This window comes from Puccinia triticina, chromosome 8A (genome assembly GCF_026914185.1).
Source record: "Puccinia triticina chromosome 8A, complete sequence".
NCBI classification, from domain to species: Eukaryota; Fungi; Basidiomycota; class Pucciniomycetes; order Pucciniales; family Pucciniaceae; genus Puccinia; species Puccinia triticina.
This window is the reverse complement of record NC_070565.1, coordinates 6,402,789-6,419,165: the sequence shown is the minus strand read 5'-3', so window position 1 is coordinate 6,419,165 and position 16,377 is coordinate 6,402,789. Positions and strand designations below refer to the sequence as shown.

General features: G+C 47.3%; 2 protein-coding genes across 2 annotated transcripts; one reads left to right on the top strand and one right to left on the bottom strand.

Annotated features, from left to right (window-relative positions):
• Window positions 1-1,691: 1,691 nt before the first annotated feature.
• On the top strand, window positions 1,692-4,197 carry PtA15_8A705 (uncharacterized protein; the record flags this gene model as incomplete). The annotated part of the gene is made up of 3 exons (XM_053172162.1): window positions 1,692-1,945; window positions 2,233-2,395; window positions 4,192-4,197. 3 exons carry the CDS (start codon window positions 1,692-1,694, stop codon window positions 4,195-4,197), a joined length of 423 nt encoding a protein of 140 aa, XP_053023353.1.
• An 8,642-nt stretch (window positions 4,198-12,839) lies between these two features.
• PtA15_8A704 (uncharacterized protein) lies at window positions 12,840-14,487 on the bottom strand (the record flags this gene model as incomplete). Its single annotated transcript, XM_053172161.1, has 2 exons — window positions 12,840-13,394; window positions 14,473-14,487. 2 exons carry the CDS (start codon window positions 14,485-14,487, stop codon window positions 12,840-12,842), a joined length of 570 nt encoding a protein of 189 aa, XP_053023352.1.
• Window positions 14,488-16,377: the final 1,890 nt, after the last annotated feature.

The window sequence follows — 16,377 nt, the reverse complement described above, 5'->3', positions numbered from 1 at the left end:
TTTACATTTATTTTCAGGGCACACACCAAAAAGCTGCCAGTTCTTTTTAGGTTGTTTCTGTTACACATGGTTAAAACTTTGGATGGAGTGTAGTGATACTGTGGGAGGTAGAGCGTGTCCCTAGTACCCCTTGGCGGGTACACAGGGGGGTACCCATTGAAGTGCGCAGGTATCTACCAGGTGCGGGTGCGGGTGTCCAGTCTGGGTCCAAATACAGGCAGGTACCTGCGCACAAATTGCCATTCTGCACAGCTCTGCGTGCCCCTAGTGGCCATTGGCGGGTACTAGGTACCTGTGGGCAGGTACCCATGGAAGTACGCAGGTAACTGCCAGCGGGTGTGGGTGTCCATTCTGGGTCAAAATTCAGGCAGGTGACCACACCTGCCGCGGGTACCTGGGTGCAAAGTGTCAGCTCCAGTGGGAGTTCTGATTTTGCTCTGGTACTACGGTTTGACTTTGGCGCTGTGGGGCCAACTGTCACAAAACCATGTAACCTGTGCGGGTTTCTGTGACACATTGTGTCACACAAACGTACGCGTGTGCGTTTGTGTGACACGTAGACCATCACCCAGCCATATCATGCCAAGGATGACTGCCCGGCAATCCCAGGGGCAAATTAGCTGAATCCTTCAATTATTGTATCTGATTTTCATCCATCAGTACAGAAATCCTGTTGAGGAAATTTTCTGAATTCATTCACAAACACTGGGCAATCTGAGGCTCCCCTGGACTTGTCCCAGAATTCTGACTCCCTTGGGAAAAAATTTAGCAGCTGAAGAATGTGTCACACAAATTTACACATGTGCGCTGGTGTGTCACATTTTTCATCACTGAGCCAAGTGATGCCAACCTGAGTGCTCATGCAGAGCCAGGGGCTTAGGTGGACCCTTCAAAAATCCAAGTATATTAAAGTCTTGGAATCATGAAACAAAACTTCAAGGGTTTCCCCTACACATAGCCACAAGTCAAAAAAAAAACAGATTAAAACACCAAGGGTTCTCCCTAGAAGTAGACAAATACAACAAAAAAATCATGGGTTTTCCCCTTTTTGCCAACAAAGAAAAAAAAAAAAAACAAGAAGTCACACAACAAAAATATAAAAGCAACACAGAACATGCCACCTAACATCAGCAAGCTGATGCACCGTGGCCCACCATCCATCCCTGTCTAGCAGGGTTAAAAAATGGTGAGAGGATGACCCCCAGCGCGCCGCATTGAAGGCATTATGCAAAGGGGGGCCAACGAGTTTAACCCCTCAAACTGCCCAAGTGCAACAGCGGAGGGGGCGAGGACGAACCGCACGCTGGAATTACAGCGGCAGAGGACGTCCTGGGGAACAATCACTCCCAAGACAACCTTTATATAGCCATCATCCGACCCAATCCACCAGCAATCTAGCACCGTCCCCTACACTATGGCCTTGGCAGCAACAATCACCGCCACACCACTACAGGTAACTGCAGCCTCAACCCTTCTCAACGCGCGACCGAGTGGCACTGACTGTGTATGTAAGCTGCACCTCAATCCAGATTGCCGTTGCCCTCACTCCTACCTGGACCTTCCCCAGAGCACCCGCAACACCAAACTCTGTCCTTCCAAAGCCCGTGCCTACCAACCCCGATCTTCACCCCAACACCGCGCTCCGAAGCCTGCCCCAAGCCGTCCAAGGCGCCCGTCACACACACCGCCCAATGCTACTCCGGCTCATCTACACCCTCCAGCTCCGCATCCTCTCCGCTGGCTGGCCATCAGCGCCACCCTGTGGCTCTGCGGCTAGCAGACAGACTGTCTCTCGCTCGCCGGCCTTGGTTACATGCTTGTCTTCGACCCCCTTGGCGCCGCACATTCCCTCCTCTTCAACCCCCGTCTGGACGACGGGTTGGACCGGCTCTGGGATGCCCTGTGCACTAAGGACGGCGGCTCCATCATCCGCTTGCCCCTTTGGGTACGTTCCCTCCCTCCCTATCTTATAGTCGCGGACTCCCCAGCGCCCAGAGATAAGCTGACCTTCTCTCCTGGGCTAGGTAAGCTCATTTCATTTCATTCTTCCTCCCTCAAGACTTTGTTGTCATTAGAGATAGAAGCTGACCTTCTCTCCTGGGCTAGACAAAGATATTAGTTGGTTCATAGAACTCCCCAAAAGGCTTCAAGCCTGTGCCCTGTGCCCCCTTTGTAAGCTCAGTGAAGAGTCCTTTTGAGGACTCTTACACTTTTTTTTCTTGAACCACTCAGGTCCTTTCGCTATGGATCTTCCGAGCACTACGGCTCGCGCTTCTCTCACTCCGAGCAAAACGGCTCGCGCTTCTTTTTCGAGCACTACGCCTCGCGCAACCCCCAGGAACACCACGGTTCCATCGCCCTCCTTCTCGCATCATCCTGGAGCTTCTGGTCAACGGTATTCGCGCTAGGGCTCTCATCGACACGGGCTCCGAGATTGACATCATCTCGGATCGCGCCGTGGATGCCGCTAGCTAGCCTTGAACGTAGGCCACTAGGCCGACCGATGCTGGTTCGTTTGGCCCTCGGGGACAACGCTAAACCTCTCCTCCCCATTGGACACTTGGTACGGACGACCATCTACGCAGAGAACCCTGGAAAATTCTTCGAAGATGTCTCCTTGAGGATCGTGCCGGTGTTGGGACCATACGACCTCATACTCGGCATCCCTTTCCTCCACAGATTCGGCCTGACAGTATCTATCAAAGACCGCGTGGTCACCTGCAATCGGACAAACATTCAACTCCCTGACTACCGGCTCTCCACGGTGTCCTCAGCTGCAATCTCCACCAACCAAGACACGAACCGCTACCCCTCCGCAGCGTCATAAGCCAAGATACTTGCAGATTGCTGCGATCTGTTCCCGGAGGATATTCCGGCACTCCCCGACGAAGCGGACGAGGCCATTGACTATATGGACCGCTCCTTCCCTGAAAAGTTACAGAACGAGGCTTCCAGAGTGCGCCATCGCATCATCTTGACGGACACGAAGGCTGTCATCAATGAAAGTCAATTCCCCTACCCACCGAAGCATTTGGAAGCGTGGAGGACTCTCATTGACCAACACATCCGCGCAGGACGAATCCAACGCTCCACGAGCCAGTACGCCTCTCCTAGCCTCATTCTCAAGAAAGACCCAGCAGTCCTTCCGCAGTGGGTATGTGATTACAGGAAGCTCAACTCCCTAACTGTGAAAGACCGCTCGCCCCTCCCAAATGTTGACGAACTAGTGGTTCTTTAATTTCTGGTGAACATGCAACTTTGCTTGTGATATCACTGGTCGGGTTCTGTGTGTTTTGTGATGAATTAGTTGCTTGTATGAATTTCTCATCTGTACTGTTTGGTAAAATTGGGATTCAATGACAATGAAATTTTATGTCAAGCAAAATGTTCTCCAATTTGTGAGATTATTAGAATGGTCTGTTACTAGATGACCTTAAAAATTGTTGACTGTGCAATTTGGGTGAAATTGAATTAACCTTCCTCTGAGGAACTCTGAGGTATCAATAAAATTGTTCTTTGGCATGGTTAGCACTAAAACACAACAATAAACACGCTGACTCTTAAATACAGTTTGCACTTTACATGAATTTGCACTAACAATAAATATGCTGACTCTGAAACAAAGTTCACACTTCACATGGATTTGCACTATGATTCAAACCTGTGACCAAAGACACTAATTTTTGGGGAGGGTGTATTTAACATTTCCTGGAATGATAGACAGAAAATATGATTGCCTTGAAAATTCAATTCTGAAATGCAGCAAGCCACAAAGAAAACTTGGGGTGTGGGTTGATTTTGCACAGGTGATTTGACAATGGAGAGTGGGGATTTTAAGACTTGATGAGATGTAATGTGATACATTTCTGACATCCAAATATCTCCAGTCCAATTCTGTGAATTGTCCCAAGAATACCTGGCCTACTTGATGAGGTATAATAGCTTATGTTAAGCCTCCCTCAAATGAACATGTGGCCACCTGTGGGCCTAAGGCTGACATAGACTCTCAACTTATCTAGGTCTCCACATGGGGTCCACCAGGAAAAAAGAATGAAAGTTGTCAGAAGTGACATAGCAAAGTACAAAGGGACCCTTGTAATTTTGATGTCATTTGCAGGCAAGTGATCATTGTTTTTTCTCCTGGTGAGGGGCCTTTGATGAAGAGGGATTTGAATGCTGATTTGAATGTAGAGGTAGACTGCAAAAATGACACAATAAGTCACATTGCTGATGGCTAATGAAATGGCTGCTGGAAATTGGAACCGCAAAAATGGGGAACTGAGGAGAATTTGGCCCTCAAATTGAATGGGCCATTACTTGACTTGTTTTCCTGGGCTGCTTATGATTGCTGTGTTACTAAGTGGATTACATCAATAATCCTGGAAACCATAATTGCAATCTGTAGAAGGGTTGGTAGACGGAGGAAGTGAGGTGAAATGTCTGTCTCAAGTTGGAGTTTAATACCAGTGGGGCCGTTTGAAATAGCCTTTTCATTTTCAATCCTATTGTATGATGCTGATATGTGGCTGTGTCAATTAAAGGCCTGTATTTAAAGGGGGTGACTGAAAGTAGGGAATGGAGCAGCTTGAGCTGGGAAAAAGGTGGGCCGCTCCACTAAACTATCTGTAGCGTGCGCTATCCGCTAGCTTAGCGTTGCGTAGTTCCTGACACAGTTCTGTTAGCTGTAGCGCCCTCTACAGGCCGCTATGATACACTAACGGGTGCTAACAGCGCTATCAGCTTTTTTAGCGGTTGAATAGCACTGCTAGGCCTGATAGCAGCGATAGAGGCCCTGTAGTCTCAAGGGGTGCCTGTTAGTGGTAGTGGGAAAACACTGCCCGCTAACGGAAAACCCCATCATTTGTAGTTCAGATCCGCTACGCTGCACTGAACTACTGACTAAATTTAGCGTAGCGGCCCACCGCTGGCTGGGATTTGCAGCGGCGAAGCCGCCTTGGCCTCTAGTTGTTTATAACATTCAGTCATATGTACACAAATGATTGTGGGGATATTTTCTGAAGTCATAAACAACTCCTGATTAATATGAGATTTTTTCCGCTGGACTTTCCCAGAACTTCAAATATTTTGTGAAAAAATTCAGCAACTAAAGAATGTGTCACACAAAATTACACATGTATCTTTTTGTGTACCACTAAAATTTTTGGGATTTATGATAAACACATTATAGAACAAAATATATAGCGCTGGCACTTTGCACCTGGGTGAAGGTACCTTCCTGAATTTTGACCCAGAATGGACACCCACACCTGCTGGCTGTTACCTGCATACTTCCACAGGTACCTAGTACCCGCCAATGGGCACTAAGGGCAAGCAGAGCTGTGTAGAATGGCAATTTGTGCGCAGGTAACTGCCTGAATTTGGACCCAGACTGGACAACCCCGCCCGCACCCGGCGGGTACCTGCGCACTTCCACAGGTACCCACCCGCGGGTGCCAAGTACCCGCCAACAGATGCAGCTCTAGAAATATATGATTCCCGTGGTAAGTACCTTGTTTCTTCCAAGTATTTGATATTGCTTTGCAAGGTAGTTGAAAATGTGTTCTAAAATAGTTCCAGTAATAACTAGAGTCAAGTTGGAGCTGGTTTTCAATTGAATTCAACTCCTTTTCAAAGTGCCTTCAGCTCAATTGAGCATAAGTTAAACATGAATTCATCATGAATTCAACTCCTTTCCAAAGTGCCTTCAGCTCAATTGAGCATAAGTTAAACATGAATTCATCATGAATTCAGCATACATTGAGTTTCAAGTTCCAGGATATATCTAACAGGGTTCTTAAACAATATTGTGCAATGGCACTTGCACGCAAGTGCCAAGCAAACTCCCATGGTGCTACTGGGTATGGGTTTCCAAATAGGTCAAAAATCATGATAATTGGAATATGAGGAACTTTGGTCAAGCTTGAGGATCAAGTAACACTTATTGTTAAAATGGCCTTGTTTTTGGCATAGGGGTAGCATACATTTTACACATACATTACACAATAAATCAAGTATTGTTCCAGGTCATTTCAGGATATTTTGTGGCAGACATGAAACTTGCCTTCAAACCAGAATCTAAGTGAGATCCAACCAAATCTATGACTGAGTTAAGAGATGGCACTTGCACGCAAGTGGTGTATCTTCTACAAAATTTTGTTTATTATTATTATGGATTCTTACTAATACTTTTCTTGCGGATTGTGATTGCTGAGCTATTTATTATGGCTACTTCCTGCGGTGTTTTACGGTTCTTGCTTTACTATTTTGACGTAGTACTACTATTATTATTGCTTTACAGTTACTTTTCTTCTCTGGAGTTATTTATACACTTATGCTACGCGGAGTTTGGAGTTTCCCTTGACCACTCAGGAATATCTTGCGTAGAAGAAGGTCCGCTCCGGTCATTTCATACAGGAGGTACCCGTTCTTCTACCACAACGGTCATCAATATACTTGCTGACCCGGGGATTCCTCCCAAAGTCCCAGCCCTCTAGTTCAAGAGGTGTGTGTACCTCTTGAAGAGGTGTGTGTACCTCTTGAATAGGTGTGTGTACCTCTTGAAGAGGTGTGTGTACCTCTTGAAGAGGTGTGTGTACCTCTTGAAGAGGTGTGTGTACCTCTTGAAGAGGTGTGTGTACCTCTTTGACTGGAGGAATCCCTCTGATCAAGGAGGAATGTACACCTCTTTGCCCAGAGGAATCCCTCCGGCCGAGGAGGTTGTACACCACTTTGACAGGGCAGATCCCTACAGTCAAGGAGGATGTACGCATCTTTGACCAGGATCCCTTGAGTGTACACCTCCTCAGCCAGAGGGAAACCCCCGGTAGGGCTGGGCCCCGGGTGATACCCAAGGCCTGGAGGCCATCCCGCGCTGGTGCCCTGTGGGTATACCCAAGGTTGGGTATCTAATTACCTACTGCCGGGCACTATCCGCTGGATATTGGGTACCTTCCGCGGGGAACAACTGTCCCACTGGTTCAGGTTGTGTAGAAACTACTCTGTCCAACTCAGGTGGCCTACTTGGAATTTTCCAACAAAAATACAAGCAATACAATATCAAAAAAGGCTCTGCTCCAGATGACAACCCTCAGACAATTCAGTCCACTCCTGAAGAGCCTCAAACTCCCCAACCAACTCACAATTCATGGGGTTGGAATTTTGTCAATGAAAAAAAAAAAAAAACAAGGAGGTACAATGCACAGCAATTTTGAAGAAAAACAGCCGTTCATGTAACACTTTGCTAGCCCAAGACCAAAGCTCAAGCACAAAGCCTATGAGTGAGAGCTTAGCTTGCAAACATCAGAAGATGATCAGTTAGGTCATTGAGCAGCTGCCTCTCAATGAACAGTCTGAATTGGTCATTGAGAGGTTTGGATCCCCTTGATGACAGCTCAGACTTGTCATCCAGCAGCTTGAGTCTACTAGCTGGATGATGGGTTTGTACCATTCATTGGTAGAACTCACACCCCCCCGCCCATGACCGGTAGAGTACGTACAAACCGGTCATGGAGAGACTTGAGTTGCATTGAAACCTCTTGATGACCAGTCAGACAGGTCATCAAGAGGGTTATTGCCACTGTTGCACATTTGATTCAACAAAATTCTACATTTTTTTCTTTCAGCAGCACCTTCTGTCACTTGTAATAAAAAGTCAGTCTCTGAACTCCTCCAAGACTTGTCCCAAGTCATTTAGCCAAGATATCCGCTTGGGTAAAAAATCTCGTGCTCCGACCAACCATGTTGGATAGTCGGTGTGGAACTCCGACCAGTGCTGGCCGGCGGCAGTTACTTGAAGGGATGAGTGCACCTAAACGCTTCCTTCACGGTGTAAGACTCAAAAGTGTTCCTGAGAACCTTTTGCTGAATGGAGAAGGGGATGATGGAGGTGCAAACTCTGCCCTTCTATACTATCAGATAACAAGACCCACCAAGCTAAGCTTGGCGAGTTTTAATCAAGTGATAGGTCTGGTCTAGTTCCAGATGAAGTTGTTCAACGACAGGTAAGTGAGAGTTGAGAGTGAGTTCAGTAGTTCTTTGCAAATATGAGGGTTGTGGTGAGGTATAGATGTGATGGTAAGTGTGAAGGTGGTATGTAAATAACTGGGGAGTACTGAGCTGAGGAGCTGACAACTGGGGAGGAGAGAGCTCCTTATATAGACAGAAGTGGAGCCCCAGAGGGCTTGTGGGTTAGGGTTTCAGCTGATCTAGACAATAGGATGAGGGATTTTAGCCGGTGAGAGTAGATACAAATGATGTCATAATGTGTCAGGGGTACATAAATGATGTCATAAGAATGCAGTAGGGCTGCATGAAGGCTGCGTAAAGTGACATTAGGCTGCATGAGTTGACAGGTGGATGCAGGGGGTGCATAAATGAAGTCTGAGGCTGCAGAATCAGTGTGTGATGACATCATAATATGGAAATAGAAGAGTACTTGATACTATGTGATGACTATAGTCTGATGAGGAGATTTATGCTTGTATCCTGTGATGTGTATAAGCATATTACTGTGATCCTTGACTTGAGGCTTGTGACAGGCTGGTGACTGGTATGTTGAACGTGTGATGGGTGTCCAGTGTCCAAAGAAGTGTAGGTTCCAATCCAGAGGGGCTCCAGTGACGCTTCCAGTGGTGACTAGGGGTAAAATTGGCCGTAGAATCCATTTCTGGGGTCCATTTGATGGTATCTGGAGGCCTAGTATGAGTAATTATGTGGCATAGAAAAAACTTTTTGATTTTTCACTTTTCCGTCTACCACAACGGTGGTCCGGGGAGATTCTAGGATTCAAGGTTGATAGCGGGAGTGGGGAAGGATTTATTGAGAGGCAATGAGGGGTAGATCCTCGTCGGCGGGGGGGAAAGGTTTTGTTGTTTCAAGAAAAGGAAAACTGAGGAGGTTTGGCAAACTTCGCCAGGGAAAGTGATCTCAAAGAGTTTTTGAAAGAAAGATCAGTGCTGGGCTGAGAAATAAAGTTCAGAAGCCTTCCAAAGATATCAGATTTCAAGATATAAGATTATGGGATTGGAGCCGTAAGAATTTGATGGAAATAACCAAGATGAATAATATGGTTCAGACGGGGTCCATGCCGCCCCGTTGCCTGAGTTTGAGTTGAACTCAAACTCAAAATCTGGGGTTTGTGACATGCTGCAGACAAGTCATCACACACCTGCGCGCCTCTGCGCGCCCTACAACCAGGAAACAAAACCAAAAGAAAACAGAACAAAACAGAACAAAACAGAACAGAACACACAAAAGACCAAACAAGACCAACCCAACAAATAACCAACCATCCAAGAGCGCGCCAAAAGAAATGTAAAAGAAAATATAAAAGAAGAAAGCACCAAACAAATCACACAACAAACCCACAGAAATTCTGTGTTAAGACCAAGAAAAAGAAAAGGGAAAAGAAAATAATTAAGAGAGGGGGGAATTAAGTTGAATGTGAGAAGGGATCTTGAGGGTGAACTTGAGGACTTGAATCTTGAGGAAAGTTTGAATGGAGTTGAAATCCTAATACGCGCACGGCGCCACCAGAATGTTCACCACATCGGGTATACCCAATTGGCCTCGGGTTGGGGCCCAGCCCTCACAGAGGTGTACAAACCTCTCTGACCAAGGATCCCAGTCAAAGGGGTGTCTGTGCCTCCATGACTGGAGGGATCCCTCCAGTCAAGGAGGTGTACGCACCTCTGGGTGGAGGGATTACTCCGCTTGAGGTGGTATGTACAACCCCCACCTCTTCAAACAGAGAGATCCCTCCAATCCATCTGGCCCACCAGGATGGGTGGGTACCCGTTTTTTTCCTGCCCAAAAACTGAACACCCGCACCGGCACCGGCACCCGCACCCGCCGGCGGGTACTGAGCAGGTGTTTTGGGTACCTGCTGGCGGGTTCTGGGTACCCAAGTGCCATCTCTAATTGAAAATGATTTTTATTGGATCAAATAAATTGAGTCCAATTGGTGGTGATTTGGGCTACAGTCCCTGAGTTCAATTTGAAATTGGTGGACAACCCATCTAACCAAAAATAAAATTGACCATGGTTTCAAAAAATTTCACTTTTTATCATTCCTGTTGCATGCCATACTGTGATCTCCAATTTTCCCTCCTTGGTGTGAACAGTAATGAACATTTGGAGAAATTTTCCACATTTTTCATTTTTACTTTTTTTATTTCATAATCACTAGAGGCCAAGGCGGCTTTGCCGCTGCAGATACCTGGTCCCATTTCTCCCAACTTCCTTGATCCCTCCTTCAAAATGTCACAATCAACCTTTCAGCATCACACCTCACTTATGTTCATTCCAATTTCCAAAGTACTGGTGGCAATATGTTTTCTGTCCTGTTGGCCAAGTTGTAGATCCAACCCAAATGATGTGTCTACCACTTCAAAATTGGCACAATTTATCTACAAAGCATTATTTTGACAATAAAATTCTGCAGATCTTCACAAGTGGTGAGGTCCACATCAGGCAAGTAAACTTGGGTGTAGTCAAGTTTGATGATGAATGTAGCCCAGAATAGTAGATATATCCCATATTTTTGACATATTATCTCCCAGATTTTTACAAGATCATGCACCAGAAACTTTGTTTGTATTCCACCCCTGAAAAAAAAATTCATCAACAGGGTAAATTAAACTGCAAATTTGATTTTTTTTCTGCAGTTTGTTTTTGTATTGGAAAAAAATACATCTAGGTTGATTTGTGTGGAAGAGTGTACAATGCATAATTGTAGATAGAATTATTTTTCATCACCATGTTGGGAAGATAATTTGTCACAACAAGAAGTCAAAAACCTGTCATTTTTTTCTCATTTTCTTCCTTCATCACCCATTCCTTTGCCTCCTAAATCCGTTTTTTATCACATTCCTTCCTATGTCCTTTTTTTCCCATCATTGTAAAATATGTGTAGTCTTTTTTCAAAGCTTGGTAACAAAAATTACAAACATCATAATGGTGACCTTTTTTTTAAGTCATAAGGAAATGTAATTTTTTTGCCATTTGGCAAGGCACATTGTTCCACTGGTGTCTCCTTGCAGCCCAAAAAAAAGCTTTGAGGAGGGGGGGTGCAATCAAACTGGTTGAGTGATTGATCAAGATTGTGTAGACCAAAAAAACAAGGGTCAGGCTTTAGGCACGCCAAAGAAATGCCGGATGCACGCCAAAAAAGGCGTGAACTCCGGACCACTCCAAGATTTTTGGAGTGGAGGATTTATGGTATTCAAAATTGCATATGTCACTGTTTACATAAAATCATAAAGCCAATTTTGGCTGGGAGATTTCAGCGTGCATAAAACTTAAAGTGACATCTCCCAGCCAAAATTGCAGTTTATGATTTTATGTAAAAAAATCTTATGCAATTTTGAATACCACAATTGTTCACTCCAAAACCAGCCCCCATTTGGAGTGCCCAACCCGGCACTCCAGGCTGGTATGGAGTGAACACCCTGCCACGCCAAAACCAGCCCCCCCTCGATCCGGTCTGCGCCGGCCATCGAGGGCAGTATGTACACTCGATGACCGGCACAGGCCGGTCATCGAGGGCAGTACACTCGATGACCGGCACAGGCCGGTCATCGAGGGCAGTACACTCGATGACCGGCACAGGCCGGTCATCGAGGGCAGTACACTCGATGACCGGCCTGTGCCGGTCATCGAGCGGACACACCCCTCTCGATGACCGGCAAGACCGGTCATCAAGAGACACACTCCTCTCGATGACCGGCATAGACCGGTCATCGAGAGGATTCATCCCTCTCGATGGGACACACCCCTCTCGATGACCGGTTTGTACCGGTCATCAAGAGGACACACCCCTCTTGATGACCGGCATAGACCGGTCATCGAGAGGATCCCGGTCATCTAGAGGACAGATCCCTCTTGATGACCGGGATAGACCGGTCATCGAGAGGATATATCCCTCTCAATGACCAATGTAGACCAGTCATCGAGAGGGATATATCCCTCTCGATGACTGGTCTGTACCGTTCATTGGGAGGGGTGTGTCCTCTTGATGACCGGTACAACAAACCGGTCATCAAGAGGGATGGATCCTCTTGATGACCGGTACATCATCGAGAGGGATGGATCCTCTCGATGACCGGTACATCATCGAGAGGGATGGATCCTCTCGATGACCGGTCTGTGCCGGTCATCAAGAGGGGTGTGTCCTCTTGATGACCGGTACAAACCGGTCATCGAGAGGGATGGATCCTCTCGATGACCGGTCAATGGCGGTCATCAAGGGGTGTGTCCTCTTGATGACCGGTACAAACCGGTCATCGAGAGGGGTGTGTCCCATTGGGAGGGATGAATCCTCTCGATGACCGGTCTATGCCGGTCATCGAGAGGAGTGTGTCTCTCGATGACCGGTCTTGCCGGTCATCGAGAGGGGTGTGTCCGCTCGATGACCGGCCTGTGCCGGTCATCGAGTGTACATACTGCCCTCGATGGCCGGCGCAGACCGGCCATCAAGGGGGGGCTGGTTTTGGCGTGGCAGGGTGTTCACTCCATACCAGCCTGGAGTGCCGGGTTGGGCACTCCAAATGGGGGCTGGTTTGGAGTGAACAATCCTCCACTCCAAAAATCTTGGAGTGGTCCGGAGTTCACGCCTTTTTTGGCGTGCATCCGGCATTTTTTTGGCGTGCCTAAAGGCCGACCCAAAAACAAAGGCCGGCGTTGATTGTTCGCCCGGTCGTCTATCTGCGCTGCAGGAAGGGGGGACCGTGTTCTGGAGAGGGAAATTGAGAGGGGGCCGGAGTCGTTTTTTGGTGGTCCTTTGCCACATCGAATCCGAAAGGGGTCGGGGCTGGTCGGGGACATCGTGCAATCAACGGCCATCATGGACCAGGTCGCCAGTAGCTGCTGGCGCGGACTGAAGCGCGAATGTCTTGAACTGCTGGGGCAGGCTTCTGGCCGCGCGGACACAACTGGTGGTCAGCTTGAGCCAGGGCTGTAAGAGGGCGAGCTGATGGATATGCAAGAGATAGACCCAGAACCCGTTCGTCTCTGCCAATGAGCCCTCCGGCTTCCTCGGTTGCTGTCTCATTCCGACTCGTTGTCAAGTTGTTTCCGGCCGGCTCGGGCAGGCGAAGCACGCTCAATACGGCCGCACACCATCCTGGAAGGTCGTAGGAGATCGAGGTGGAGCTTGCGCCGCCATAATGGCTCGCAGCACTGCTTACGTCGCCACCATTCTGAGTGGACAAGCTCGGTCTACAGGGGATCAAAGTGAAGGATTCAGGGGGGGGGGGGGGGGCGTAGTCGAAGCTGCGGGCGGGGCTGATGCCAATCTTGCCCTGAGTGATCCTGCCGAGCCTGGTAGCAAGGGTGTGGAAGGCGCTTGCAGGGCTACTGAAGTTGTTCTTAGGGGGGCGAGGGCGGTGTTGAGGAGGCTGCAGACGACGAAATTGTTACCAAACTCGACCAGCTGTTGTTCTTTGATCTCAGCAATAAGTTCCTTATTCCGTTGGTCAGCCAATTGGATTTCTTCATCACCTTGATGACCTTGTATCATACCTTCCTAGGAGAAAGAACTTGAGGCGAGATGCAATGGTTGCGTGGGTCCAGCCTCCAGGTGATCAAAGGCTGTTGAGTTGTAGTTGGTGCCGCGCAGGTCAGACATACATCAGCGGCGTGGCGGTGACATTGTTGTCAAGGATATGAGGCATGCAGGGCGGAGTCGAGGAGAAGTTGAGGCGAGCTTGCTGGTGGAGCATGCAATATAAGAGGGGGTGCTCTTGTGTGTTTGGATAATCCCCAGGGCGTCCTCTGCTGCTGTAATTCCAGCGGACGGTTCGCCCTCACCCCCTCCGCTGTTGGACTTGCACAGTCTGAGGGGCTAAAGAGTGGGCCCCCCACTGGTCTGCAGCCTTTGCTGTGGGCCGGGGGCCTTCACGTCCATCACTTTTGACCCGTGCACTTGACACGGGCTGGGTGATGCGCCTGTGGGCACAGCTTTGCTGATGTTGGAAGGCTGGTTGAGGTTTGCATGTGATCACTTTTGTTATTTTTGTATTAGATCAGCTTATTTTTGTATGTATGTTTATTGGGAGGTGAATTTGTGGTCTTTTTTTTTTACCCTTTTGTAACTTGGGGAAACCCTTGATTTTTTTTTTTGATTTTGTGTTTTTACAGAGGGAACCCTTGATCTTGATTTTTTTAATTGTGGCAAAACTGTGTCTTTAATAAACTTGGATTCTTGGGAAATTCTCTTCCACCCATGTAGCCAATGTCATGACTTGGAGTCTGTGGCCTGTGCTTCTGCATTGAAAAATGTGATGCCAAAAACAATAGATGACCTAGATAGGAAAAGATGAAAACATAAGATATGAATAAACACATAATTTGAAATAACAAGCCTCTCCTATGGTCAACAGTTGCTTTGGGACCCCCATTTGAGAGGCTTTGTTAATCTTGTTGCAAGATCTGCTTTACATTTAATCCAAACGGCCCCTTACAGCAGGAGCTCACTTCTGTGCTAGCCATGTCTGGCACAAAGGGTTTTTTTTCATGATTGAGACCTATCAGTGCATTCATATGTCATGTACAATACATAAAAATGATGTTTTTGAGCTCTACAGAGCTAGGGGATTCAATGAATATCTTGCCAGCTCTGTATCCTAACTTAACTAAGTCCCTCTCTATGTGGAGGGGGGGCGCTGTCCCACAAGGACCCTCCAAAGGAGGGACTTATGCACTATGTCAACCTTGTGGCCTGAGAGAATTTCAAAAATGCTGTTTTTATATGTTTTGTAGCAGCACCAATTCTCATTGGGTGATTAGGTGTTGGGGGAACAAAAGATGCAGAAGACCATGGAGAATCTTCCTACATATTTTTCACATTTTTTGAAGCCTTGAGTGGCACTCAAATTACTTTTTATGACCACCATTGTGTCTACTTCATCCTCCATTACACATCTTGCACTGTACAGGATCCAAAACTAATGATATTACAAAGGGTATTGCAGATCAAAGAAAAGGGATGGGGGGAGATGGAAATAGTACATAGATGGGGACAGCTTGGGTGGTCCCAGAAATGAAAACTAGAAGGAATTTGGTCCAGGGACCCATGTGTTATGTTGATTATAAAAAAGTGCCCACCAAAAGTTGAAATTCTCTCAGGCCGCGGGGTGGACATAGCGCGTAGGTCCCTCCTTTGGAGGTTGCTTTGCTCCCCCAAGGAGGGAAATTAGCTAAGTTAGCTTTGTATCACTGCTCAGATTTTTTTCTTTTTGGTTAGTTGGATTTGGGACCCATGGACTTATAGTATGGCATTAGGGAGCCGGAGGGGGTGCATTGTGCATATATCATATGTTCTAAGTACATAGTCTGCATTTTAAGTGTATCTTGGAGCATGTAAATGCAATGATGTTTTCCAAAGTAGAGCCTCCTGTTGTCACCTATCAATCTCGAACTTAGCACAAGTCCCTTGCCTGCCGGGGGGTGCGGCGCGAAGGGCCTTGCACAAAGTGCGACCTCCCGTCAGGGAGGGACTTGCATGGAATTTCTGATTCCAGGCGTGAGAGCCCCGCGTACAGCTCTTAGTTTTTGCAGGTGTCCAACTTTGTGCCCCCAAAAACCCCACTTCCCAAAAGAACTGAGTCCCGCCCCGGATATCAAAGAAAGGCCTGCTTCTCCTCTTTAATTTGGCGGCAGTCACAGGCTGATAGCACTTGGTTTATGGCCTGAAGAGCAGTTTGAAAAGGGGCTCTTTTTGAGACGCATTCCTGCTGATGTAAGCAAGAATGCAGTATTCAACTGCCTTTCAATAGATTGAAACAGATTTTGATACAAAGCCACATGTATTTACGAAAAAATTCTCTCAATATGGTTTGCTTTTCTCGGTGTTTGAAAACTTCAAACACAAGGATCAGGCCTTATATTGGCAGCTACAAGACCTAAATTGCATCAGAAGAAGCGCACTCCCAAGCACTTCTTAAGTCCTGAGGGGCAGCCTCAGCAGGCTGACGGTTGAGTTAAAAAAAAGGAAAAAGTGAAAAAAGCCTGATACAGGCTGATATTCCTGGGGCTCTCAGGCCAGATACAGGTTTTTGCAGCTAAGCCTCTCTGTGAGACAGAGACCCTGCGGGGCTGCCTCACTGGGAGGCTTTGTTAAGCTTGTATCAATCTGGGCTCTTTGAGCATCTGTCATTAAGGCCAGTTTGGAACCAAACTTATTCAGTCCTCCCTTCTGAGTTGGCAGGCTGGCGCCCCTCGCGCAAAGCGCAAGCCTCTGAAGGAGGGACTTGGGAGTAAGTGGGGAAATTTGGTGTGAGCGCTGAGGACCACCTCCAACCATTTGGCTGGTGTCAAACTTCAACACCACACTAAATTTGCCTCCTGCTGGCCAATCAGGCCGCCCTGGTGCCAGATTGA